Source organism: Nomia melanderi, chromosome 8, assembly GCF_051020985.1.
Source record: "Nomia melanderi isolate GNS246 chromosome 8, iyNomMela1, whole genome shotgun sequence".
NCBI lineage: Eukaryota > Metazoa > Arthropoda > Insecta > Hymenoptera > Halictidae > Nomia > Nomia melanderi.
Genome location: NC_135006.1, coordinates 2,566,728 through 2,592,585, shown reverse-complemented (window position 1 = coordinate 2,592,585; position 25,858 = coordinate 2,566,728). Strand labels below are relative to the sequence as shown.

The window sequence follows — 25,858 nt, the reverse complement described above, 5'->3', positions numbered from 1 at the left end:
GAAATTTTTCTCGAACTTATAAGTTCCTGTACAAAACAATAATTTTCTGCTCCTTAATAAATTATCAACAATAAATTCAAGATGGATGAATTACAGGAAGTCAGATTCACATCCTAAATACTATACGAGTGAAATTTATTTTTAAATTATAGTTTAACCGAACTGCATTTTTCAATAGAAAAGATTCGTCATTTTCATATTTTTAATAATTATAATTTGTTTATATTTAAAAGTAATTTTTCTATATTAATCATATTTGAATTGTGAAGTTTCTAAATTTTATTTTATTTATAAAGATAGGAAAGTCATCAAAGAAACTATGGTTCAACCAAAATAGATTTATAATAAATCTATCATGTAAGAAGGCGTGTTAATGTTATTATGTGGCTTGCTTTAATCTTCAATTATTTCTTTACATTTTCATTATTCAGTAGAATGTAGATAAAAAATGATATTTATAAAAATAGCGCCTGTAATTATATATTTCTTTGCTTTCAGACTCGATGCGCATCCTTAAGGATCACGGATTGCAATCAGCTCCTTCGAGAAGCATCCAGGGAGGCCATTTTACGTGATGACGTCTGCACGGCACAGTGCGGCTTCGTTTTAGCTGCTACTGAAGCTACATCGAGACTCCAACAATTTACAACACCGAGCAGTTTTCCTGGCTTCGGAGGTCACAGAAACAACCTTAGGAGCGCACCGACGCCGATCTCCTTCAATGGCTTCAAGCTGCCCGATCTCTCGCAGTTCATAGGTTGAACGAAACAAGAATTCGTTGAAATTGTTTATTAACTATCGTGTGCGAGAGATACGTCGTTTTCATTTGAAAAAACCCCGTACAATGATGGTGACCATACTCGGTTTTGTTTATTGAACTGACAGGCACACAATGACGTATTGTGTGTTATCGCGTGTACAGCCTTTTCCTCCCATTGCACTTTTGAAGAGTACGATTATGTACCCACGTGGACTTATTTCGAAATCCACTTCCAGTACACCGTGTTTTATTGTTTTTTAAAAGAAATACCTCTCATTGTTGTGTTTACTATATAGGATTATTTGTGTAGAGTGTAAGGGACATTTGATTCGCAGAAGAAAGTGCGTACTCCCGGAAAAATAAGATACACGGTTAATACACTTACGCAGTGAGAGAGAAAAGGGATTCATACACTGCTGGCTTTCTTTATAGACTGTTAGTGTTATTTCCAACGTGAAAGTTATTAATAAGAATTTCGAATTTAGTTGTTACATTAATAAGGAGAGTATCAGGATGTAAGAATCGTTTTTAGCATGATACTACATAAGTATAAGTAGGAAATGTACTGTGTCAACAACACTCTCATAGCGTTCCTCAGAATTTGACTTTGCTCTTGAAAAATTTGAATTAAAAATTTTGCATGTTGTTAGTAACTCAGTTATAAGATGAATGATAAAAGGAAACAACTATTGCTGCAGTGCCAATGTATCAGATAAAATTTTGTATTTTTGTTATTGTTATAATAATAGATATATTGATATCAATATTATGAATATTTATTATCGTATCAACATTTCTCACATTACAAAACTATTATCGATATTATTAACCAAATAAAATTTTATTAGTAAGTAACAAGTATTAAATATTACATATTATTTTATATACGTGATACGCGATATATATTTTTGTAATGTAAGAAGTATCAATAAGATATTAATTTTGATAATATTAATGTTCGTATAGTAAAAATATTCATTAAAAAAAATACATGAAATGAATTTCGAATTTTAATGTATTACTAATGTAGTAAACAAACATGTGGCTGTTACGAGTGCAGTTTTCATTTTATAACTAAATTACTACATAAGAAATGCAACATTTTTACCTTAAATTTATTAAAAATGAAAACCAATTCCGAACGGTGCCATACAAATTTTACAGCACTAAACGTATATTACAACTTGTATTTTTAGTCCCACTTCAAATGAGTGCCCGAACTCTGGCAGTCCCTTTATAAGAAATGTAATATGTCAGCAGCAGAAAGTAGTGTATAAAAATTTTTTCTCGCTCATTGTAGCTGTGTAAAAGGTGTCATTGTCAGTTAAAAAAAAATTTGTACAGTAATCTCGTAGTACGTACTTACTAAGCGAAGACAAAGATGATACCAATAAATTGTCACGGTGTTTGGAAATATTGTGACATTGTTGAAGGGATGAAATGTGAATATTATATTACATTGGTTGGATGAGTGATACGTGTGTTTTTAGAGGGAGATACACTGGCAGTGTACCAGACAGAACGTTTTTATACTTGTATAGTAATTATTATTGCAAAATAACAAATGCGAACACAAAATTTCATGTCGAGTTTCCTTTTCTTTCTCTCGTTACACCTTCATCTAATTTTGTAGTTATAATAATGGGCATGTATAACACTAATAAATGTTAATTGTTTCTTTTCTTTTTTCCTTGTAATAAATAGTGAACGGCATGTCCCACACTTCCATGTCCTATCAGACTACCATGAAGTTTGGTCCGCTTTTTAAGTCTTCTCCAGAGTATCACGTGCAACAGCCTGATTCAGAATGGAGCTTAGTTTACAGAGATCCCCCATATTTACAGAGCTATGACAATTACCAGCTAGTAAAATTTCGAGATTCTTTCCTTGCTGTCCTATTTCACTTCCACTCAGTAAGTGTCTGTTTTCCACTGTCAAAGTATTTTTTTTTGTTCCACTAATCATGAATTCCCTGACTTTTAACTGGCAGAAACTTCTTGTTTATTATTAAGCACAGCAGCATTATCTTGCATTATGGGTGCTTGTTCTATACATCGCCAAAGACCATAAGTTTTGCCAACAGTCGTTTGCCATAATCTCAGTGTACCATCTTCGGAGCCACTTGCGTATAGTTCACCATCTGGTGAAAAACGTACGCAATGGACTGGCCCAAAATGCCCTTTAAATGATTCTAGAACATTTTTTAAATATTTATAAACACAATAAAAGATAGAAAACATCATGTATATTAATTTCATTAGAAATCAAATTTTACCGATCTCTATTCCTGTACTGTAGTCAAATTTGTACATTTTCAGGTCCTCCCCACCGCATACAAAAATACTGCAATCTGGATGTAAACTGGCACTATTCATTTGAGTTGGTACAACGTATTCTCGTAATTTGGTTAAACTGAAAAAATAATAATATAATTAGTATTTAAGAAATACATAAATCCCATTGAAGTATAACAGCTTTACATGAAGAAAATATCTTCGTAAGTCAAGGTTAATCACGAATTACTGGAATTGATTTACAAATATAATGTGAATGTCAATATGTATCTTCTAGTAAGTACATATGAAGTACAGTATGTGTACTTCATTAGTTTAGTGTTTATATTATCTTCATAGTTACAATATAGTTTACTCATTTTGTATGAATACATAATGAAATGAACGTACTCTCTACTATTCCAAAAACTGACTATGTTGGAATGAGTAGTTGTAATTATGTTTCCATCCCTAGACACTTCCATAGAACTTGGAATTGCTGGAAAATCTAACCAGTTTATTTCCTGACCACTATTTCTATCCCAGACTCTTAATGTTTTGTCATCGGCACAGGTTATTAATTGAGTGTTATTATTGAAAAAAGTAACATGTCTTATACCATTTCTGTGACCTGAGAAAACCTGTTAACATTATTTATTAGATAAAATATTTCTGATCAACTTAGATATAGATATCGCTAAATACCTGTGGAGCTGCTTCTGGTTTGTTGAGATCATAAATTCGTACAAGTTTCTCATTGGATCCGGTACACAAGAAATTGGAATCAGTACTAAAATTGACAGACTTGACTATATGTTTGTGTTGAAAGGAATAAATTTCTTCTCCTTTAATAGCATCCCAGACTTTAGCATTAAAATCAGCAGCACCCGAAGCAGCTCTAGTAGCCTCAGGGTTCAACGCAACACCCCACACCGCTCCTTTGTGTCCTTCAAATGTTCCAATCCAGTCTCCAGTATCCCCTTGACGTAGCATAGGTTTCCCATCTATACATACATTTTAAATACTACTATAAGCTTGAAGCTTGTTTTAGTACACAACTAGAAGCTACAATGTTTTCATAGAAATTTTATATGTATATATCAAATTAAAGTTACTCAATAATTTCTCAACGATTTAATTTCAATTGAACTGCAAATTTTATATATGTCTGATGCATGAAAACATGTAAACTATAGTAACACACAAATTCCACCAATTTATTAATATATCTTCATTTTATTTCCAATGTAATAAACCTATCATTGCACGATTGCAGGAGAATAAACTTTAATGTAAATCTTTCAGTCAGAAATTTTAAAAAATGTGAAACTTGCACAAAAACAATCAATACATACATTTAATACTTTTTTTGAATGTTGATTTTTTTTTATCTATTGCTTTCATTAAATTTTGATATTGAAACAGTAAACAGTATATTTGCAAATTAATTACTATTCAAATAACAATGGAAAATTATACTGCAACTTTTGGAATATTTTGTGATTCTTGTAAACTGAGAGAACAAAAAATCGTATAAAATTTTCTTTTAAGTTTCAATAATCAAAATGATCTTATACTAATGTAGATAAGAAATCTTACATATACTTTCATGAATGCATAATGTCAGACAAAAGTCCTCAGTTATTTATATTAACATTATTCTTTTACAGTACAATAAAGGATACAAACAATTAGCAACTAGAAATATATGATACTTGAAATAGAAAGTCTAAACATCTACTAAAATAAAATGTTAGGTTACAATATACAAAACGAAATGTAAGAATAATCCTTTCAAAACACTTATCACAATGCAATTTCTATGAAAATAAATGATACAAAATGTTATTCAACAAAGTATAAGCAAACAATATCTAAATTACATCTAATAATATTAATATATTAATATTTATAATAACTTAAGTAATGTTTGTTTAAAAAAATTAAAGCAGCAAACAAAGAACAATGGAACAAACATTAATATAAGTAGAAATATGATTACTGTTATGTTCACTCAATAATATAACACGATCTACAGCACATAACAGAAAACTCTTTAATGTTCCTAATTTCTGGATAAAATTAAATTAGCCGAGGGATTTCAGAATAAGATATTTAAATGGTGATTCACCAATTAATGACAGATCAATAGTAATTCTATGTTTATGTAATGTCATTAAACGTAATTGAGGAAGTAGGGAAAACCACTATGCAAATAAAAATATGCGATTTGAAAAGCGGATACAAGTGAAGTGCACAAATCATCCTCAAAACCGTGACCACGTTAAGTGACACGATACAGGCGATTCTCTTCTATAAACCCATAACATTCCAAACATGCGATATCTAACCTCGGAACCCGTAACTCAGTAAAACCTTGGCGTTCGAAGGGAACTAGGCCAAGGAGATCAAGAATCGAGCGTGTCGAAAGAAGAAGAAAAAGAAGAAGAAGAAGAAGAGTAAGAAGGAGAAGGAGAAGAAGAAGGAGAATCGATTGAGACTGGACAAAACAACTAGACGGTTCGTGACGAAAGGAAAAGTCAGCGAAGAATTACCTTTGCAGGCCGAGATCAGGTAATACCCAGATTCCGTGACGTCGGAGAACGCAAGATGCACCACAGGCCTTGTGTGTCCGCTACACGTCAGCGGAGTCTGTCTCAAATTCGCCATAGTGTCAGTTACGGCTGAGTGATCGAATTTTCCCGCTTTTCCCCCGAGACGTCTACACCCGGCTAGGGCGCGACGAGAAATTCTGCTCGCGAATTCTCTTCGTCACCCCCAGCGAATGGCGACTCGGCTTCTCGGATTATCGGTACGTTCCTCTTAGACGAACCGTCACCATCTACGCACGATGCGACACTGAATACCGTGAACGTAGCGAGCGCTGCAGGCCAAGTTCAGACAGGAAGAACGTTGTGGCGGCCTCCACAAGTTTTCTTAACTTGCTTAAGTCCGTTTCGAGGACGAATCGCAAAAACATTATGGTTCCCGTTCCTCAGTCTTTAGATAGCATAAAATGCAATCGATAGAAACACTTTCGTACGGGATATTTTCTATCGGTTTACTTAAATTTTGTTTGTTGATGTGCCTATTGCATTTCAATGTTGAGTTGTTGTTTCTAATTTATCTATATATTAAAAAACACGTTGCCTTTTTATTTCCTTATTATTTATCTTGCATTATAGATACTACTCAAATTTAGTCTCTAATAATTTGTTACTTTCTTATTTATGTACTTAAGTAGTTGCTTCTGCATCTGTTGTGTCTGGGATAGTGTAAGTTAAATTACGCTTTCTTTTATCGTAAAATAAATATAGTATAAATATCTATAGTGTTTTACGTACTCTATCCTATTTACATATTTATCTTTATTTATTCAGTAGAATATTAGATGATAGTAATTTATATTAAATTCGTATTTTTATAGCTTAGCTTTCAAAATTGAGAATTGGAAACATGTCCATTTCTTTTATTAAGAATTTCATTACATAGCAAATAGAGTAAATTGCATACAAATTTTTTCTTTATTGAATTTTGTAGATTTATATTATTATACATGCATAAAATCTCCGATATTAGTCATCGTTATCGTTTATCATCAAGTGATGTTATCGCTAAAGACATGTATCGAATGATTCACGATTCGCTATCTACATAAAAGTTTAATAATTCTATTAATTGCGGTCAAATAATCTGTATAAATAATTTGATACCGAACGAGTAAGAAGTATAAGGTGTCTTTAAAAGTGCTGTCTACATTGAACTTGTCTCAGGGTCCTTGACTCTCTCTTTTTGTCTCCTCTATCTTTCTCTGTTTTCCTCTCTGGCGTTCTGTGACCGTGAGTCTCAGACGATCTCTTTCCCTTCGAATAACCTTAATGTCTGTTCTGGGAAATATAAACTTGTGGATCGTGCAAAGACTGACAATCAACGAGATATGCGAAGCAATGTGGAAAAAAAGTAGGTCGAATTAGAAAACAAAGAAGAAAATTCAAATGCTGCGTTAACGACAAATTACAGTGTCTCAATGCCAGTTGAACATAATTATGGAGCTCGCATAAAATTAGTGCATAAAAGTTAATGCGTTCAGATTAACGTAATCTCTCGAAAAACGAAACGATAATACCCTATAGTGTACTACAAATAGGTACTTTGCAAATCGTATCTGTAAGTGGTATGATAACAGTATTTAGGTAATGTATTTTGAAAATTAATAAATTACTCGACTTCAATGGAATAGTTAAAAATGTTATCACTATAAATCTTCTGTATTTACACAAGTTGTTGTTTAGAGTTAAAATAGTCTTCAAACAGATTTCAATGGCATGATTTAAATGTTGAAAAATCAGATTTTTCTCTGTAATTTTCACAATTTTAATATGAAGTGGTTAAGCGTATATTTATTTATTGTTATAACCGACGAATATAGAAGTTAAATGTATTTAAGAAAAGAAATATTTAGAAGTGGAAACATTTATTCATCTGCAATTTAATATCCGAGTATCAATCATAGATTATTCAAGTCATTCATTTTTTTTATTTAATTATCATTGTGTATAGACTTATCTAATCTCATGCACCTTAAATTTTGCCGTCAAAAAGTGAATCAATATATAACTGTTGTGTGTAGACTCTGATAACGTCGTTGTAAACATAAGATTATCTCGCGTATATGTTTACATCTATCTCTTCTTTTATCATTACCGCGTTCTAAACCCACGGGTACAGCACTTCTCACATATTACAAATACGCTATTTATATATTTTATCCTATTATTTCAAAATAAAAAATTATCTGTGATTATTGCAAGGAAACATTTATTAATCCCTTAACCTAATTGCTTTAGATTCAACAGTACGATTTCTTTTTACTATATAAATGAGAAGAATTTGTCACTAGGAATCGAACGGTGACAATTTTTAGTTGATAATCAAATGGGAACAATTTTAATGCTTCACTGGAATCTCGTTAATAACATTGCACGCCAAAAAAATTTCTACGTTAAGGGATTAACGAGTAATTATTCTTTAGTATTGATCTCATAAAAATTGATTACAATTTTATTTTTATTACTGAAATAAAGATCGTACAAATTTATTACAATTTTATTTTTATTATAAAGATAAAAATTATACAAATTTATTACAATTTACTCTTTGTCATAAAAATGTATTACCAAAATTTTAACCGAAATATTTGCATCTCTGGGAAAAGTTATAAAGTTTGTTTGCCAGTCGTGCTCGCTGCGCAGTACAATCCGGATGCGTCTTTTTAAATGTGCACCTGCACGCGCCATAGTGCATGCAAATACGCACAAACACTCGAACACACAGACGGGCGTTACACGAAGGTAAACAACGACGAAGGAGAAGCATTTCGGATGCGAGAACGCGAGTGTCGCCAAGAGAGTCTGTTTTTGACAAGTTCATGGATCCCCTGCGCCCGAAACAAGGGAAAGCACTTTTTGCCCGTCGCCCAACGATTCTCCGAAAGTAATTCTGTTCTAATCTAGCTCTTGAAACCTGGCTGAAAAATATATCATTTAATACATTGCGTACCGGCTAATTTTCAGAAAACTGAATTGTGCGGATGGCAATTTTCACTGAGGTCAACTGATATCACTATACATAGAAACACTCAGATATCATATTGTTATGTAATATATTTTAAATGGATAATCAATTCCAATTAAATTTTATATTTTTTTCAATGCTGTGGTAATTATCGAAGTTGCATAGCTAAGTGTCTTTATATAAAAACGAGATTTCTCGTTACCGGTACGCAATGTGTTAACAAAGATAGAATTTAATGTGCTTCAAACAATGGAAAAATAAATATTCCGTGGATCAGAAAGTTTTTAATGTTGCGGGGGTGAAATTTGACGAAAGTCTGTGACAATGTTAGTTGCAGTTGACCAGTTCACCATGGACAAGTTAAATTGTCGTTTATGTTTCGTTGTATCTTCTGTCGTTTTTGCTCGATAAATATCTCTGCATTTAACTTATCGTTGTATCATCATATCTCGTTCTCTCTTTTTATATAAGGGTGCGGCATGTGACTGGAACCACTTTGATCACTGTACAAGCAGTGATTTTAGTGAAAAATGTTTCAGACAAGGGTTTAATGGTTTTAAAGTCAGCTAAATAAAATAGGGGACAGTGCTGCTAAGATTTTCCTAATGATTTTAGTGTGTTCCCATGCTGTGTGCAACTGTCACATGAGTATATAAAAAAGTTTCATTGAAACATTCATTAAAACATTTATGGATAATTGCTAAACAAATATTAATATAGATTATTACATGTAAGAGAAATCCATTTTAAAATAAGATAAATTGCGTGCATAACGTCCTTGGAAAGACGGTGTATAATAAATATCTGTACACCATTAATGTCTTTCCTGTCACAAAGACAGTTACGAACAAATATTTTACTTTATTACGTTCAGTTCGCCAGAAGAAGAATCCAGGTCAATCGGAAACGCTAATTAACGTTCGAAGTCACGGTATATCTCATATAAACGTTATTGATTGTGTCAAAATTTAGGTAGAATAGAAAAGGCTATTAATTGATCGGAAAAGACAGAGGACGAAGGTATAGCAAATATTAAGATAGAAAACGTCGATCACTTCACTTGAAAAATGTATTCTAGAACTATATAGTGATGCATACAGTAAGGCTTGAAAAATATAGTATAACATTCATTTCATTATGATATATCTAATTTACATGTTTGTCTTCAGGTTAACTTTTCAAGTACTTATACGACCGTCAATAAGTTGTACGAAAATCAGTCAGAAATCTGCTAGTAATTCATCATGAAGCATCTCCTTGCGATTATTTTTGAAGTAATTATACGTGTGTCTTATTTATTTTACAACTAAATACGTTGGCACACGTGAAAATTACAACGTAGAAAATATAACCAACATTTATGTATTACTTAGAAATAAAAATATGCGGAACAGTATTAACAAGTTACGAAAGAAGTACGTTAAAACTGTAGAAAAATCGTAGCGGGGCGGTTATAGTAAATATCTGTGTCGGGGTATCGACCTTTGTTTTTTGATTACCTATACGAGCATGTGTGGCCGAACGCTCAAATGACTGGTGTTTAAACAGCGCGCCCCGGAAGTCGCAGTCTACAATTTTCAACTAGCAATATCTTGAAGAGGAAGCCACATCGCGGAAAGTTAGACATAACTCTTTTATCTATATTAATAAGAAGTTCATATCTTCTTCTGCGAGTGGCTCCGAGCTTCTATAGCATCCTACACATATCTACCGTAAAATACATATCTACTTGTAAATATATATACCTTCTCACGTATATATGCATTTATTACTAATGCTTGTTTGCCTTTACAAAACCATATCTATCTATCCATCGTCTCGTGTCGAACTGTATCTTTCTTTCATCTTTCATCGCTCCCTCCTTCATTCTCTCGATCAATTCCTGTTTTATCGTATCTCTGTTACAATGTAAATTACATGACACTCGCACCCTGCCAAGTGACAAGCCTGAACGTTCATTCTATTCATCTTTAATCATATTTACAAGGAATTTTCATGATCGTCACCCGCTTATCAAGTTAAGGGTGGTCGTGCGGTGGCGCTGACTGGCCAACGGTCCGTACGTGCGCACAACCCCTTGCTCGCGACGCGAGGGTCTCCGACGTGCCATGTTCAGTCGTTATCAGGGCTCGTAAGCGGGACGGTGTAAGTGTCGGTTGTCCGCCGACCATGAACTCTCAGCCGGAATTCACTTGAGCTTCAGGACTGTCGTTCTGCTCTATGGACGTTCGTCGTCGCGACAACGAAAGTAAAAATCGTCGAGGAACGTTACCTACTCGCCGGGGATCGGTGCACAGGCCAAACACAGCAGTTAGGATAATCGTGGATTTCGCTTGACGTTCGCACGTGCGTTTACGATCAGGAATCGGTTCGGTTTGTCACGGGGCTGCCAACTGTGCGAGTGCAGAAAAAAACATGAAAAGTTGGTCGTTACTCGCAGTCGTCGCCTGGCTGCAGTGTCACGTCGCTGGTACTCGTGCTGGTGAGTCCTGGCAAATGTTTTTTTCTATTTCCTTTTTTTTTTCTTTTGTCCACGATTCGCCACTTCGATACCTTGTCACGGCTAATATTCTGCAATAGCAACACCACCATCTTTGTTGCCTGACGATCAGCCTCTTGTTTCCGCCGCAAACAGTGTCAACACTACCGTCAAACAAATCGAAGCACTTTGGTCGTCTCTTGGCATATCATTGGACAAAGAGTAACGTTAAATTCGAACGAAATTCAGATATTAGAAGTTGCGAGTTAAGGTATTTTGCGATTGAATTGACACTGCGTACAGGTGATTCGAGGCAAGGAGTTTTAATGGGACATCTTTTAGAATAATTGTTAAATCGGTAACTTGTTAATTTTGGAAGTCGAATGAACAACTCTTTTGTAATAATAACGATAACGATAATGGTAGTAACGATAGAAATATATTTATTAAATGGGCAACACCCTTTAATAAACGAAGAATAAGCTTATTGTACAAGATGATTAAGAAAAGGAAATAAGAAGAAAACAGAAAAGGAGCAAGACATATGTATATAAATAAATTTATATGTTTCAATGATTTTTTGTTTTTCCATTTCCTTACCCGAAAATTCCTAAATATAGTTTCATCGTTGTACTTATAGTTTTAGAAGATGGACAATACTTACGTTAACCATGGGATAACTTTGCCATGCATAATTGTTATTTATGACTAATTTTATTTACGTGAGAATCCGAAAATTATCCGGTGAAAAGATTAACTCTGATCAGATATTTTGGGAAATTTATTGCGATTCCGTTTGTATATTCCTTCCGAAAGCAACATTATATGAAATGGAAGAATGATATTCAATAATGGTCTTCAGGCAACGCATTCACTGAATACGTGACGGGAAATTGGAAAACAGCGAAACGAGAATTATATTCCTTTCTCTGGAGTTATGGAAAGTTACTAATAAATCAACTTGTTAACGGGATAATTTTTCATCCGTGAACTCACACATAATCGCTAGATTAAGGATGCTTGTGTATTTATTCCACGCTCGAATGCATAAAAAAAAGTAATTAAGCAGAGGCTTCAGTTAGGATTATCTTGTCTGAAACTCCAAGTGAGCATACATAATATCCGAATAATTTTTATCTCTTTTTCTGAAAAATGAAGTAATGCCTTTTAATTTTTGCGTCGCTAATATTTTTCATGTAGTTTTAACGGATGACATACGTATGCTTTTTTTTATATCCATCATCTCTTCAATTCTTTAATTCAATATTATTTTATATAAAAATGAATATTGGTTTATACAAAATCCTGAAGCACGAAACATATATGCATACTTCCATTACCTCTTTGACACATTTTTACAATATTTTTCAATATGAAAGTCAGAATCGATTTATACCAAATTCTAAAACACAATACAAATATTTTCTGTTGTTACAAATATAACATTGTTTTCATAGAATTATTCGAATTATTCATTAACATTTTTTTTACCCAGTTACATTGAATTTGTTACGATACTTAATATTACCAATAATGATTATATTAGTAATATTTCATAGGTTCCATTAATTAAACTATAGTATCTAATAAAAGCAGTAGAAAACAGAATAAACGTTTGTTTAATTAAGTACCTGAATAAACTTTTATCACAGTAATACCCAGTTCTTTTTCCTCACTATTGTCCGCACTTTAATCGTTCACCTTATCTACCTTAATTTCCCTGTGTTCGCGACAAGACCCCTTTTACGTGTTTACACCAATTGCCTTTCATTACTTCCGGGAATTTCATTTTTCCTATTTAAATATTAATCGGTTTCTCTTAAGTACCTACTTACACTCGTCCTTCCATTTACGGGGAGTATCCGTTCCGCAAGGATTCGTTTTATGCGAATGAAAATTGCGTAAATAGAGTCTGCCAGTACAAAGGGAAACAAAATATTCCAAAGAAAAGCTGGTATAAGCTACGGAAATACACATTTATTTTACAAAGCTCAAAGTAATAATAATGCCATTTCAAACAACAAAAGTAAATTTTGTTCGCAGTCACTGAATTCAGATCACGTAAATTAATATCACGTATAAACAATATCGCGCAAATATTTATTTATTAATTCGTGTTTATTTTAAGGTGGTCACGTTAACAGTGAAATCATTAATGATCGCCAACAGTTGAATGCATAATTACGTATTGTGTAATAATATAGCAGTCATATAAATAATTGGTACAATGTTTGCAATGTATACACGTAGTATTTACAGAATATACAACTTGTAGAACAGAGTAACCGTACAATAAATGTATAATTTACAGATTTCAGGATTATAACGAACTTAGTAAGTTTATTTAATTGAAGAACTTTAATACCTTATGGACACTATTGGTATCATTCAGGTTAGTTTTCATACTCGCTTTAACCCTTTGCACTCGAAAGTCTTTCTGCTGCATATATTCATAATTTTGTAATGAAATACTGATGAGATTTCTGATGATATTAACACTAAGACTACCGAGTAGTCAAATTGAAGTTTTCAAATTTTTCTAAAGGGACTCTAAGACTATAGCTATTGAGATTTCAAATGACTTATGATTCAATTTGCATGTTACTAAATCAATTTCTTCAGTAATTTCGCAAAGAAGCATCTGCCATCTTTTCAATAATTATAAAAGAATAATTCGAAATGACCCATTCGGCAGTTCTAGTGTTAAATAGAAATAATTCACGAGCGATAGAACTATTTTATTTCGTTATTTTATGTCCAATTGCATTACATAAAATTTGATGTTGAATATACAATTTTATCATTTTTCTATGTCAAATCAAATGGCGGCTATGAGTCGTCTCTCGAGTGTGAAGGGTTAATATTACAACGGATTCTTTCAGAGGAGAAACTAGAGCAATTTATTAGAACGCGTTTAATGCTCAGAAATATCACGTAAATAGTGTTACATGTTCTAGGTTATAATTCACCGCGTAAAAAGGAACTCACGCGACAATAAGCGCCGCGAGAACGGAGGGATAGGTGTGCTATTAGTTGAAATTGTTTGCATTTATTATTCAGCGACATTTTCTATAAAATGGCGCGTATTATGTAACGCACGAACATTAATATAAATACATAATGCGAAGATGCGGGCCCATGTTGGACAGAACGTTTTTTTCCGTCTCACGTGAATCGTCGACGGTAAAATCCACGCGGTCGTCTGTGCATCGTAGATAAGGTGCTTAGTTCCCTCGGTACATTTCCAGTCGTAACGCGAAGAATTCTCCTCTCGAGTGAGCGGTTACCGGCGCAGAACCGGACGAACATCGGAAAAGATATCGCTCCGCGTCCTGCTGCGCCATTCTTCTCTGACACGCGTCGAAATTTCTTTATTTTTCAAATGGACGCGGGCTCGCAAAAAGAATTTTGGTTTATACGTAAATTTTTATCGAACGAGTCTTGACCTCTTTAGACTTGGAACACATTATTATAATGTATCCTCGACAAATCCTATTTTTACACATATTATTACGCAGATGTTTATTTTTATTCCAGTTCTTTCATTTAAAATTTAATGCCATTTAATTTTAGAACTGTTTTCCTACAGCTGCAAATGAACTCTTTATAGAGTCGTGTGACTTTGAAGTTACGTACCAATATATTGGCATCTCGTTGATTTATTTCATGTTGCATAGTAAAGTGGCGAATGAAATTAAGTAATTAATTGAGTTCAACTTGTATATGTTCAGTAATTTCAAAATTACAAGGTATATTCGTTTTAATACAATTATTGGAACTATCGAATATATTGTTAATTTGTATTTACAGGTTGGTATTCGTTAATTTTGTACTACATACATTTGTTTATAATTACGAAAATAATTCGGCTTATAGAGGGTGAAACAAAGAAATTAAGCCTGAATTACGAAATATTAATACGAGGAAACGACCAGACAAGGATCAGACTGCTGATTCGCGGCTGATCTTTCTCAAAGATGACATTAGTGGTGGCCATAATTTTTTACTCAGACACTTTAGTTCTACCAAGCAGAGTTGAAATCTGTAGCGCGCATACGCGTGCGAGAAATGAGAAATGGGCGGGTCTGTGGCTATTCATTATTTTGTAAGAGTCGCCATTGGTTTGCACCCGAACTTTATGTCTTTCTTATTCCACGAAGAACTGTTTTCGAAAGGATTTACGATCAGCCGCGATGGCTGGATCATGATCAGACCTTTAAGCGTTTATAGCTCGTGGAAGACACTTAAAACAGTAAGAGACTGAGTTAAACGGAATTTAATAGTGTCTTAAATTACTTTTCATTTACCGCAGCTACTACCACAGAAAATAAAATTTACGTAATTTCTGTCGCGAAAGATTCGCCCAGAAGTGAGAGAATTCGCATAAACATCTGCAATTTACATAGTCACGATTATGAATGGAAATTTAATGAACTGACCATTTTCCAAAGGTTTTTTTTTACATTTTTCAACTTCCCTTCCATCGAGTTCGCTTGGCGAACGTTATGTGTAATTATAATGAAGCAGTAGGAATTCTATGCAGTAGCGAATCACATAAATTTCAAGAAAAGTACATTTATATTGTGCAAACGAGTGTAGATTGATACATTAAAGTTACATGCTTCCTTTCCCGCGAAGAATTTCTCATTTCCGCTTTCTCTCGCCGATTACCTCTTATTGAATCAACGAGAAGTTATTAGTGTAAATGTGAATCATTTCCCTTCGAGCGGAACGAAAAGTGTCTCCTCGTTACCTCAGAAAATCTTTTTCAAGAGTTCCAGGAGGATGCCGAGGGAAGTGAAATTGAAAGGAAACATCAGGATTTCCTCACTGAGCTCGGTCTAATCGCATGAAACTTTCAGTTTATCTTCTTTATTATTTAACCCTTTATAAGACCGTGGAAAATATACTTCCCAGTCTCCAATAGGGTGTTAGCGAGAGGATTCATAACAAGTTTTTCAAGCAGAAAACATAAAATGCGGTAAGTCACCTGAACAATCAAAACTGCACTAAAAGAGATGAGATAGACGAAAGTGGATGATGATATGCCAGTTTTTATCAGGTCACACCGACACTGTCGTTTGTGCTCTATAAAAGCACGCGATTAAAGAATCGGATGTATAGTTTCTCACGAAAGTATTTACTCATACATGTACAGGGTGTCGTGTAACTGGTGGTACAACTGGATAGGGGTTGATACTATGTTAAAAAATAAGTCGAAAGTATAGAATAAAATTTGTTGAAATGTATCGTACCACCAGGAAACTATTTTTGGCACCGTAGATAGATTGAAATGAACTAACAATTAATTACACTTCTCTCCCGACCTGAACTGAAGGAAGGACTTGAAGGAATGCGTTCGAATACTTTGTCACGAGCGAGTGAAAAGAATGTTTGAGGATGAGAAAATGATTATAGCGTGGTACGTATTAGAGGATGAATCTTGAGAAGAGTCATGAGTTGGCTGTCGAGGCAAAAGGTTGTATCGTTTAAGTCGAATCCAGTATTACATTTTCACTTTGCATCTGGTTTAAAGAAACGTTATTTCTGTATCTGTTACTACGATTTTCTCATCTCGTTATCTAAATATTTCACAATATTATTTCCTTACATATTTTCCTATAGTATCTATGAAAGTAGTTGCACATAAAAAGAATAGTTAACACGTTGATCGCCACGGTGGTCACTGATAACCGGACCGTTCGAATTACTTGAAAACAATTACAAGAAGAAAATTGATGTCGAATTAAAGTGCTTACTAACATGAGTAACTAAATAATAGTATAACTTAGGAACTATGATATCAAATAATTAATAACTAATTCTAATACCGTTTGCCTCTGTTATAACACGATAAGTAATGTTATATGGAACATCTGTGCAAGGTTCAACCTCAAAAACAATTGAAAATATTGATGTTTGACAATCTAAACGAGACGTTGCCCGGAATTATTCTATTTCCTTAGGCACAATACACCGAAGGTTACAATAAACTTTCTTAAATCCAGTTTTAAATCAGTGACAACAGCCGAGGCGCACGGAGAGTTGCAAACGGCTCTAAGCTCGAGACGTCTTTCCCGCGTAAGTGGGCCACGACCGAAAAACCCCGCGAGACGCCTAAAGCGGCGGCGTGTTGCGGTATCAACCCCGACTTTCGACCTTCGTCGGTTATTAGCGCGAATTTAAATGTCCTTCTCGCCGAACCGAGGTGGAAAAATCTCTCGTTATCTTTGAAAGCCGTTTCACCCGGCCGTAAGAACCTCCGCCGAGCAGCAGGAGGACGTGGAAACGGGGCGGCTCCGCGGCTGGTTCGGGGTATAAAGTGAAATTGAAAAGAGCCCGAGGAATTTTCCTCCTCTCTTTCCAATCCGTCGTCTCTTTCTTCCTCTCTTTTTCTATCTTTCCGCGTCTTGAATCCTGACGCGCTGGATGCAAGCTCCGCGCAAAGCCCCACCGGCTAGGCAGGCGAGAGTTGCCCACATCGTACCACTTCAGATATTTTGCGTTATATTCCCTGTTTGACACTAATTCGCGGGCAAGGTAACGTTGAATGCTGTAACCCGATGTTGGGGACGTCCGGTAAACGCGTGCCTGCTAAATACACTGGTTCACAGAAGTATTTAACACTAGAACTACCGAACAGTCGAACTGTTTTTTTGACATTTTTCTATGGAAACTCCAACAGTGCTACTACTGAGATTTCAATTGATTCATAATTCAGTTCGCCTATTGCTAATTTCTGTAGTAATTTCTCGGAGAATTATCTGTTACGTTTTTAATAATTATTAAAGAAGCAATCAGGAATGGGTCATTTTGACCTCTCTGGTAGTTCTAGTGTTAGAACTGGATACACGTATTTGAGATAGAAACAAACGTTCGAGACGTGTTTTATTTAATTTTGTTGAAATGTTCAGAGTAACGGTACCTAATATGGAACACTTGATTTTAAAAGGTCGCCGAAACGAAAGATATGCATTTTTATTCAATGCATAATGGACAAATTTAAGTGCCTTGAATTCCAACTTATCCTTAGTTTTAGGTTCTATGAACTTAGAAATGTATAAATTTATAAATTTGAGATGTCTGCCTTGAAAATTGGTAAATTTGTGAATAAAAATAGTAATAAACGTACTAAAACATACTTCATTAATGAACAAATGGAAAATCAATATCCAATATTCAAGGTGGAGCAAGGTAGATGCACTTTCGTATAGTACATTTTCGTGTACTTCGTTAATAAAGAAATAGAAAATCGATATTCATTATACAAAGTGAAATCGTAAATGAGCACACCTAAATGCTTCCGCCATTTATGGATATAGAAAAAAACGGATTTGGACAAAGTTAAAATTCGAAGAGGTAAATAAGGTAATGTCAAAATAAATTTTATTAAAGATCAATATTTTTTCAATTACTATATTATACTTTGTTCCGTATTCCTATAGAAAACGTAAAGACAAATTCACTTATTTTAACAAGATAATGACATATCATCTTATTTATTTAATCTGAAATTTTATGAAACATTCCTCCCTTTCGAAAACGATAATACCTATGTAGAAACAAAATTTACTAATGTCGTATATAACTGCTACAGATCTATAAGAATCTACGGAAAATTCCAAAATCACTTTTATTTTCGTAAGCAGACCCATGTGTTTTTCTAATTCATAGAACTTCTTATTTTATACACAATATACTAAGACAATTGTTTTAATGGTTGATTAAAATAAAAAGTGTTTCGCCTTCGACATTGTTTATCGATTCGTTCACGTTTCAATCTGCCTTTTCGTATGCATTTTGAACTGGTATAAATTCAAATGGCAATATTGAAATAGAAATATAATAAAAACTAATTATCTTTAAGTACGCGTATCTTAACACGTTTTTCTTGTAATACATTTTTCTTATTAAAAAAGACGTATCAGTTGGTTTATAAAAATATTAGTTCCCTTTAAAACAGAAATACAACATCGAAATCTTTGAAATATTCGCAATTCCAGAGAAAGCACATGCTCTACAAACGCTCCAGTTGAAATCATTTAATTTTGTTTGAAATTTTGTTTGAAATTTTTTCCACCGTCAACCTTTTTCTACCTTTTGAAACTATGGCTTGGCCTAGTTACGCGGAATACTTTGTGTAAAAGGTAGACAAGTATTGTCAGTTGAAACATATTGTTCATAAGGTATATTTGTCATACACAGAGGGCCCCATTTTAATTTACAAGTTCAATTATCTCCGGAACTATTTGTTAATTTAAAAGCTGCATTTACAGATTAAAATGGGACACCCGGTATGTATTTGATTTCTGTTAAATGAGTCGCTTAGAAGCGAATGCGGTTAAGTCCGGAAAAGAAAAATTTAGAAAATTAATGTTTTAGCTTCTGAAATTATTGTACAACATATTCAGAAGCTATAAAAATAAGTACTTTCTGACCTAGAGAGAACAAAGAAAGGAGTGAATTCTTTAATAATGAAAAAGAATATTATTTATTTCATTAATATTTACAAAAATCAGAGAATATCAGAAAATCGGCTTAACACGTTCGCCACCAGCGTTTATTTCAGTGAGAACCTCCTCAATTGTAATATTTTATTCAATCCAATAAATCTTCTGAACAAAATATCGAAAAAACGAAATTAGAACAAGTTATTGAGTTACTAAATATAATGCCGTAGCTTATAACATTAAATAACAATATCTACAATTTCATTTGCTTTATGTAAAATATAAAATAGGATGCATTTTGAAAACTCTTTGTTCCTATTTTACGTTGCTCATTTATTTTTATCGATCGATGTCGTTTGTACTCGTTAATCCCAAAAAAATTAATGAGGTACAACTTAAAAGACACGCGTGATATAGGTAACCCTCCTCTATTCAGGCAGTGATAGAACCGCGCGCAGAGTCAGACTCTTTTCGCTGGCCTTCATCCTTCGCCGTGTTCACCGGTAGATTCATATCTCGCCTGAGTATGCGAGCTGATTCATCGAACTCGGGCACGATATAGCTCATATTTCTACGTTGAATGGAATAATATGATATGGTGAATAAGATTGATTGATTTATTTATTTAAAAAGAGAAATAATACAAAAATATGGAATATTAAGGTGGAAATGGATCATGCGCGATTGAACGATTTTATTCAGAACACAGTTATATGGAAATCAGTATAATCATTTATCGTTTTATTTACAATAAAATTTAACTCTCAGCAGACTGTGTAATATTCGGAAAGTTTCGTTCAACGTTTCCTAACTTAGTTTACGAAGATCTGTGTTTCCATGAACATCTGTGAATTCATGAGAAATTTATTGTTGATGGCAGATAGTAGTTCACTCTCACTGCTTTATTTTCATTAAATTTAAGAATTACCATATCCTGTTTTTGAAAAAGGTGAATACTTCTTTAAAATCGTTTCCACTGTTGAGAAATAATTCGAAACAATTTTTTTAGAAATTATTCTACTTTCTTGCAGCACAACATGTTTTCAAATATCAGATTGTTTCGTAAGTTTTCTACCGTTTCGATTTTTACAATCGAAAAATGTGATTTAATGCCTGAGGGTGAAAGTTATTTACATGTCTCGGCGGTGTCAAACGATGTGTCAAACGCGGTGTCAGCGAACAACGAACTGAAAGCACAATGCTTTCTGTTTTTTTGTTCTCAGCCGAGGTGTTTGGTGAAACGTCGATCACAGTTTCATGCTTCGTTAACCCCTAGCTTTATCATATTGGTGCGATTGGGCATTTCTGAATTTTATGAACGCAAATATAATTTCTTCGTAATTATTAAACTGAGGATTTTAATGCACATCTCTCAGTACGTAATTATAGATATAGAATTACGATAGAAAATTGTTATTTGTAAAAGAAGTTATAAAAAGCACTACACTTTGGATATTTTATACAAATATATACATTATTTGTGTATCTCCGTGCAAATTTCCGATGAACGCACAGAAATTCGCTGACTAGTCACCACCATTTAACCTTTAGGATAAATAAAGATTTACAATGGACACAATATTCCTTTTCCTTGTTGGAACCTAACAATGATAAAGTAGCGCTTGTGGGCGTTGTTGCGAAAGAAAGCGTAAAGCAAGGGGTACACAATAAGCGGCACTCAACATTTCTGAACAAAACAGAAATATAAAAGCAGGCGACTTTCAAGTAAATAAATGTATTAACTCTTAGTTGATGGATTGCCATTTTGACGCATAATAGAATTTTTATCGTATCAACGTAAGCTTCACGAAGGAATTCTATATTAAATTTTGGATCTAATTTTAATTATTTATACAGAGTGTCCTATTTTAATGTATAAATGTAAATATCTCCAGAACTGTTCATTGCTTATTTATTTATTTATTATTTTTAAAATTTCTTCAGTACAATTTTTTGTGTTTTCGAAGAACGATAATACGGTATCCTTTTTTTGTCTCTAGGAGATATGAAGATCACTACTACCTTTTCAAACACAATCATGTGATTTTCTGCGTCAATCAACGCAGCAGATCGTTCTTCACAAAAACGTGTTAATCTATTTACGAAAACTCATCAAAATAGAAAAAATTGCATTTGAAGCATGCTTCAAATAACTATTATGTGAAATGTCCGCAAAATGCCAACCCCAGATAAAATCGAATTTAATACAAAAAATAAAAAGTAAATACTCATTGTGTCTTATGACGATATGTCAAACCTCCTTTAACACAGCTAGTTTACAACATTGAAATGAATTAACGTTGATAAGTAGATTATTTACTAAATTATTTATTCACAGTTACACAGAATTAGCGACTGAAGTCAGAAAACCGGAGACGCAACAAAAGAATGCACTTCAGCATTATTTTTGCAAACATTGTTGTCATTACAAGCTACTAAAGGGTTAAATCAGAATAGAACAAGAATGGTAACACTGAAATGTAATTTGTAAACGAAAGAAAAAAGATCGAGCACGTGTGCACCGGAATCGTTCATCTGCGAATTTGTTAGAACGTGTTGTTTCCCAGTTTCCGGCGAGACCGCAGCCAGGTGCTACGATATTTTCTAATATTTTTTTTCTTTCTCATTTCTCGCCTCTTTTTGTCTAGGCCAAACGACGCGTGGACGAGGATCCTCCGTTGTAATTCGTAAGTTCCTTTTGTCTTCGCGGGCTCGTGACGGAAGCATTTTTAATTAGGCTTCTAGCTGCCGGCAGCTGCATTCGCTGTACAGAGTGAGTCATGAGAAACAGAACACCTAAATATCTCTGTTCAGATTGGGGCTGGGAGGAAATATTAAAAAGAAAGATTGCACTTTTCTATAGTGGTACGGTGCAGGGACTCTGCAAATGCCGAAGCAAGTACAACAATACAGGATACGTTGATTTCAAAAATACCTTAAAGTCAGAAACTTTTCATTAGACGAGAGTAACTTTGAAGAATGTAATTATTTTATTATTATTTTACTATTATTTTATTACTATTGTATTATTATTCTATTATTATTTTCTATCTTGTTATTATTTCTAATAATGATTATATTTTACTAGAAGATATTGAAATAATATTGTTTAATATTATTTGATATTATTATTTATTTAATAATATTGTTTTATTTCAAGGCCACTGCAAGTAGTAAGATTTTATTTTGAAATCTGTATTTCTATTCAAATGCATTGAATTGATTCCGTGACTATAAAGGACTAGCCATGTACGCTGTTACATACATTACCACGCATTGTTATTTTTTGTGTTACATCATTTTTCCTCCATTGATTTCAACTATAAAAAAATATTTTTAACGTACATTCGAGATACAAGATCGGAATATATACTTTTACATTGAAAACCAATAAAATAAAAACACTTTATTCATTGGAGTTTCGTGTCCCATTTGAAATACTTTATTTCAACTGTACTAAAACAAATGTACCAAAGTATTCAGTATTTTAGAGGATATTTCAAATATATTTTTGTCCATATTTTATGTAGGCCAGTTTACATCTTTACATTTACCTCTTTGAACAGTGTAACGTTACTATTTGGCATTCTCTTTTATCCTCAATCCCAACAGAAATATTTAGGTGTTCTGTGTCTCGCGACTCACCCTTTATATGACAGCTATACTCCAAAGTTAGTTTGCATATACAGGGTGGACTACCTAATACGCGCATCTGAATAAGTTCTAATTTATGTATTAGTTATGCATTCATTCGTATATATTCCGCTGCAGAAAAAGAACACTTCGCCATGGTCAGCTCATCCTCGAATCGGGGGAAAATAGATCGTACAACTAAAGTTAGACCTCTGAATCGTTCTCATTTCTTACTTTCCTCTTTTATTTTCGGTCATTTCAATGATCCCTACATCTGTTTACTACTACCTACTAGAAATAGTTTGTGCGATTTTCTCGTTAGCAATGAATTAAGATCTGATTTCAATTACATTACAATATGAAGCTGGTTTCTTCACCGCGACATCACTGAAACAGTTGAATGTTCGCTGAGGCAATCAATTACCAACGTAATTCACAAATACAAATGGTTATAAATCAATAAGCCAGATTGTACGTTGTTTTTAAAAATAGCAAATTAATATTTCACTAATTTAATCAATGGAATTGATATTAACAGCAAGTGATGTTCATGCAGCTCGCATCAAATCAAATAAAATTATTTTACAAAAACGTTCTCAGTGTTTAAATGTTGATTTAAGAACAGTGATATCGATGTCCATGTTAATTGTGAAATATTTTATTTAACTTGTTCTTCAACAAACAAACAACATCTGGCTCTCCAATACTTCTAGTAAATTTTTTTGTTCATTTTTTACCGCGTATTCATGGATATACAGAATTGAAATTCGTTCTATCTACAGTTAGCCAAATACAGGTGTGCTAGACACTTTTTGATTTTGATTCTTTCTCGAAAACAGAGTTCAAAACGGAAAAATGTGTCCGTACTGAAAAACGCTCTGTCGGTTAGACCGCCCGCATTCAATCGACCCGGCCAAGTGCACGTGTACTCCACAAACTTTCAGCCTGGAATTTTTTTCAAAAAGTGGCCTGAACAAGAAAGGATGTCCTAAATTATTTATATATTTTTTTCAATTATTTGTCGTTTAATATTTTTATATTTCATAATATATATTTCATATATAATAGATTAATTTACAAAAATGACCATAGATATTTTGTTTCTTCCTAATTGTCAATAATATTACATCTTTAAAGAAGATAGCTGCGAATGGAATCGTAAGGCAAGAGGTTAAATCATTCGAAAACTTTCGTTGAGCTATATATCAAAAAAGATGATATACAAATTAATAATAATCAAACAAAAGAATAGAACGTACTTTTTACAGCAATATTTTCCATTAATTCATCTAGATTATTAAACTCTCTATCGATGTATATCGATCGTCTTTTTTATTATTTTTAAAAATAAAGATAAACAAGACCGTTTTTAAAATATAATGTATAGATAGACAATTTATGGATAATAAAGGAGAATATGTTTTGGATCAAAAACAATTTTGTCTATCTTTTTAAAAATAAAAGGAATATAAGAAACTACAAATACATGAAACTGCGTACAGTTCGAATCACCGTATCGTTCGGAAGCTTCAGAAACAACCGTATATTATACAGATTCTCTGCAACGTTGAATTTCATTTTAGTTCCAGCAAGAACGACGGAGGGCCAGATTCTGCTCGGCGAGGTCGATATCGCGGTCCAAGGGAGCGAATTCGACGAAATCACGACGGAACAGACGTTCCCGAAAAAATGCGTCGTCAACGGAAACGCGTATTCCCATAGTCAGACGGTACGTAAGCAACAGTTGCAGTCGTTTCCTGGTCTATTGCCTATATGTTGTGTTTTTTCTGTTGTTAACCATCGCGATACATGCGAAATATTTCCGATCAAACGTGTTAACTCAGTTAGTGAAAATGACGAGTCTCAATTGTGCTTGTCCTCCGTGCGAAAGTTGGTTTTGTAATTTATTTTATAAATCTTTCCATATCATAAGCAACATAATTTCCTTATTTTCGTACAGAAAGTTAATTAACCGTGTAATACTTTGGTTTTCTTTGTAGTAATTGCGACCACAGAGTGGCGAGAAAATGAAATATCGTAAGCATAAATGTGCGAAACGAAATAAATCGTAAGGCAAGGGGTTAATATAAAGTTTACTGAAGATGTTCAATATTAAGTCGTATTGAATCTTATCGTCGAAGTTTCATAGTGTCAGAAGTAACGTATGGATTTGTAGCATTTCTCAATATAATTTTTTCAAATATTATGTATTAAAGTTTGTTATTTTACAGTTATACACGTTCAGAAACTAGAACAATTCTTTTTATTCAGATAATTATCATTATTAAATAAAATTACATATAATTGATGTTATCCTCTTTGGTAGTGAAGCAGTTAATAATTAGTAATTATAATAATAATTGTATAATAAGAATCGAGAAGAATGAAAAAGTTTCTTGAATTTAGATAATTTATTCTAAAATTATATTAACTTTTGACAAAAATTACAATAAGTTAGACAAGTTTTACGCCTCTGATACGAAAAGCAAGTTTTTTCAGTCGATAAGTTTGATCTATACGAATTAACACAATGTAATAAATTGAAAATAAAATAAAAATCAAAAGTACAATCCGTAAAGGAATATATTAGAAATAAAAAAATCTATATTTGAACTTGATTAGTCAATTAGCTACCAAGTTATTATGCTCGACACTTTAAAATATATAATTTCGTGGAAAACATACATGA

General features: G+C 33.3%; 3 protein-coding genes across 4 annotated transcripts in view; 2 read left to right on the top strand and 1 right to left on the bottom strand.

The window, feature by feature from the left end:
• LOC116426555 (uncharacterized) overlaps nt 1-2,341 on the top strand; it is a 41,759-nt gene extending 39,418 nt beyond the window's left edge. Inside the window, exon 7 of the mRNA XM_031975652.2 lies at nt 499-2,341. Coding sequence (XP_031831512.1) covers nt 499-762 — 264 coding nt within the window. The 3' untranslated portion in view covers nt 763-2,341. The remainder of the gene's footprint in view (nt 1-498) is intronic.
• wmd (serine-threonine kinase receptor-associated protein wmd) lies at nt 2,280-5,913 on the bottom strand. 2 transcript variants are annotated; one of them, XR_012999097.1, is made up of 6 exons: nt 5,589-5,913; nt 3,739-4,037; nt 3,445-3,674; nt 3,036-3,172; nt 2,620-2,951; nt 2,280-2,557 (listed from the first exon to the last, which is right to left on the bottom strand). XR_012999097.1 is itself a non-coding variant. In XM_031975653.2 (5 exons), exons 1-5 carry the CDS (start codon nt 5,701-5,703, stop codon nt 2,740-2,742), a joined length of 993 nt encoding a protein of 330 aa, XP_031831513.1. In that variant the 5' UTR covers nt 5,704-5,913; the 3' UTR covers nt 2,280-2,739. The 2 variants fall into 2 exon arrangements, 1 of the variants encoding a protein (XP_031831513.1); XM_031975653.2 differs by having other exon boundaries at nt 2,280-2,951.
• Nucleotides 5,914-10,707: 4,794 nt separating this feature from the next.
• The window catches only part of LOC116426554 (uncharacterized), a 30,966-nt gene continuing 15,815 nt past the window's right edge, over nt 10,708-25,858 (top strand). The window contains exons 1-2 of the mRNA XM_031975651.2: nt 10,708-11,089; nt 24,753-24,898. Of these exons, the coding sequence (XP_031831511.1) occupies nt 11,023-11,089; nt 24,753-24,898 (213 nt within the window). The 5' untranslated portion in view covers nt 10,708-11,022. The remainder of the gene's footprint in view (nt 11,090-24,752; nt 24,899-25,858) is intronic.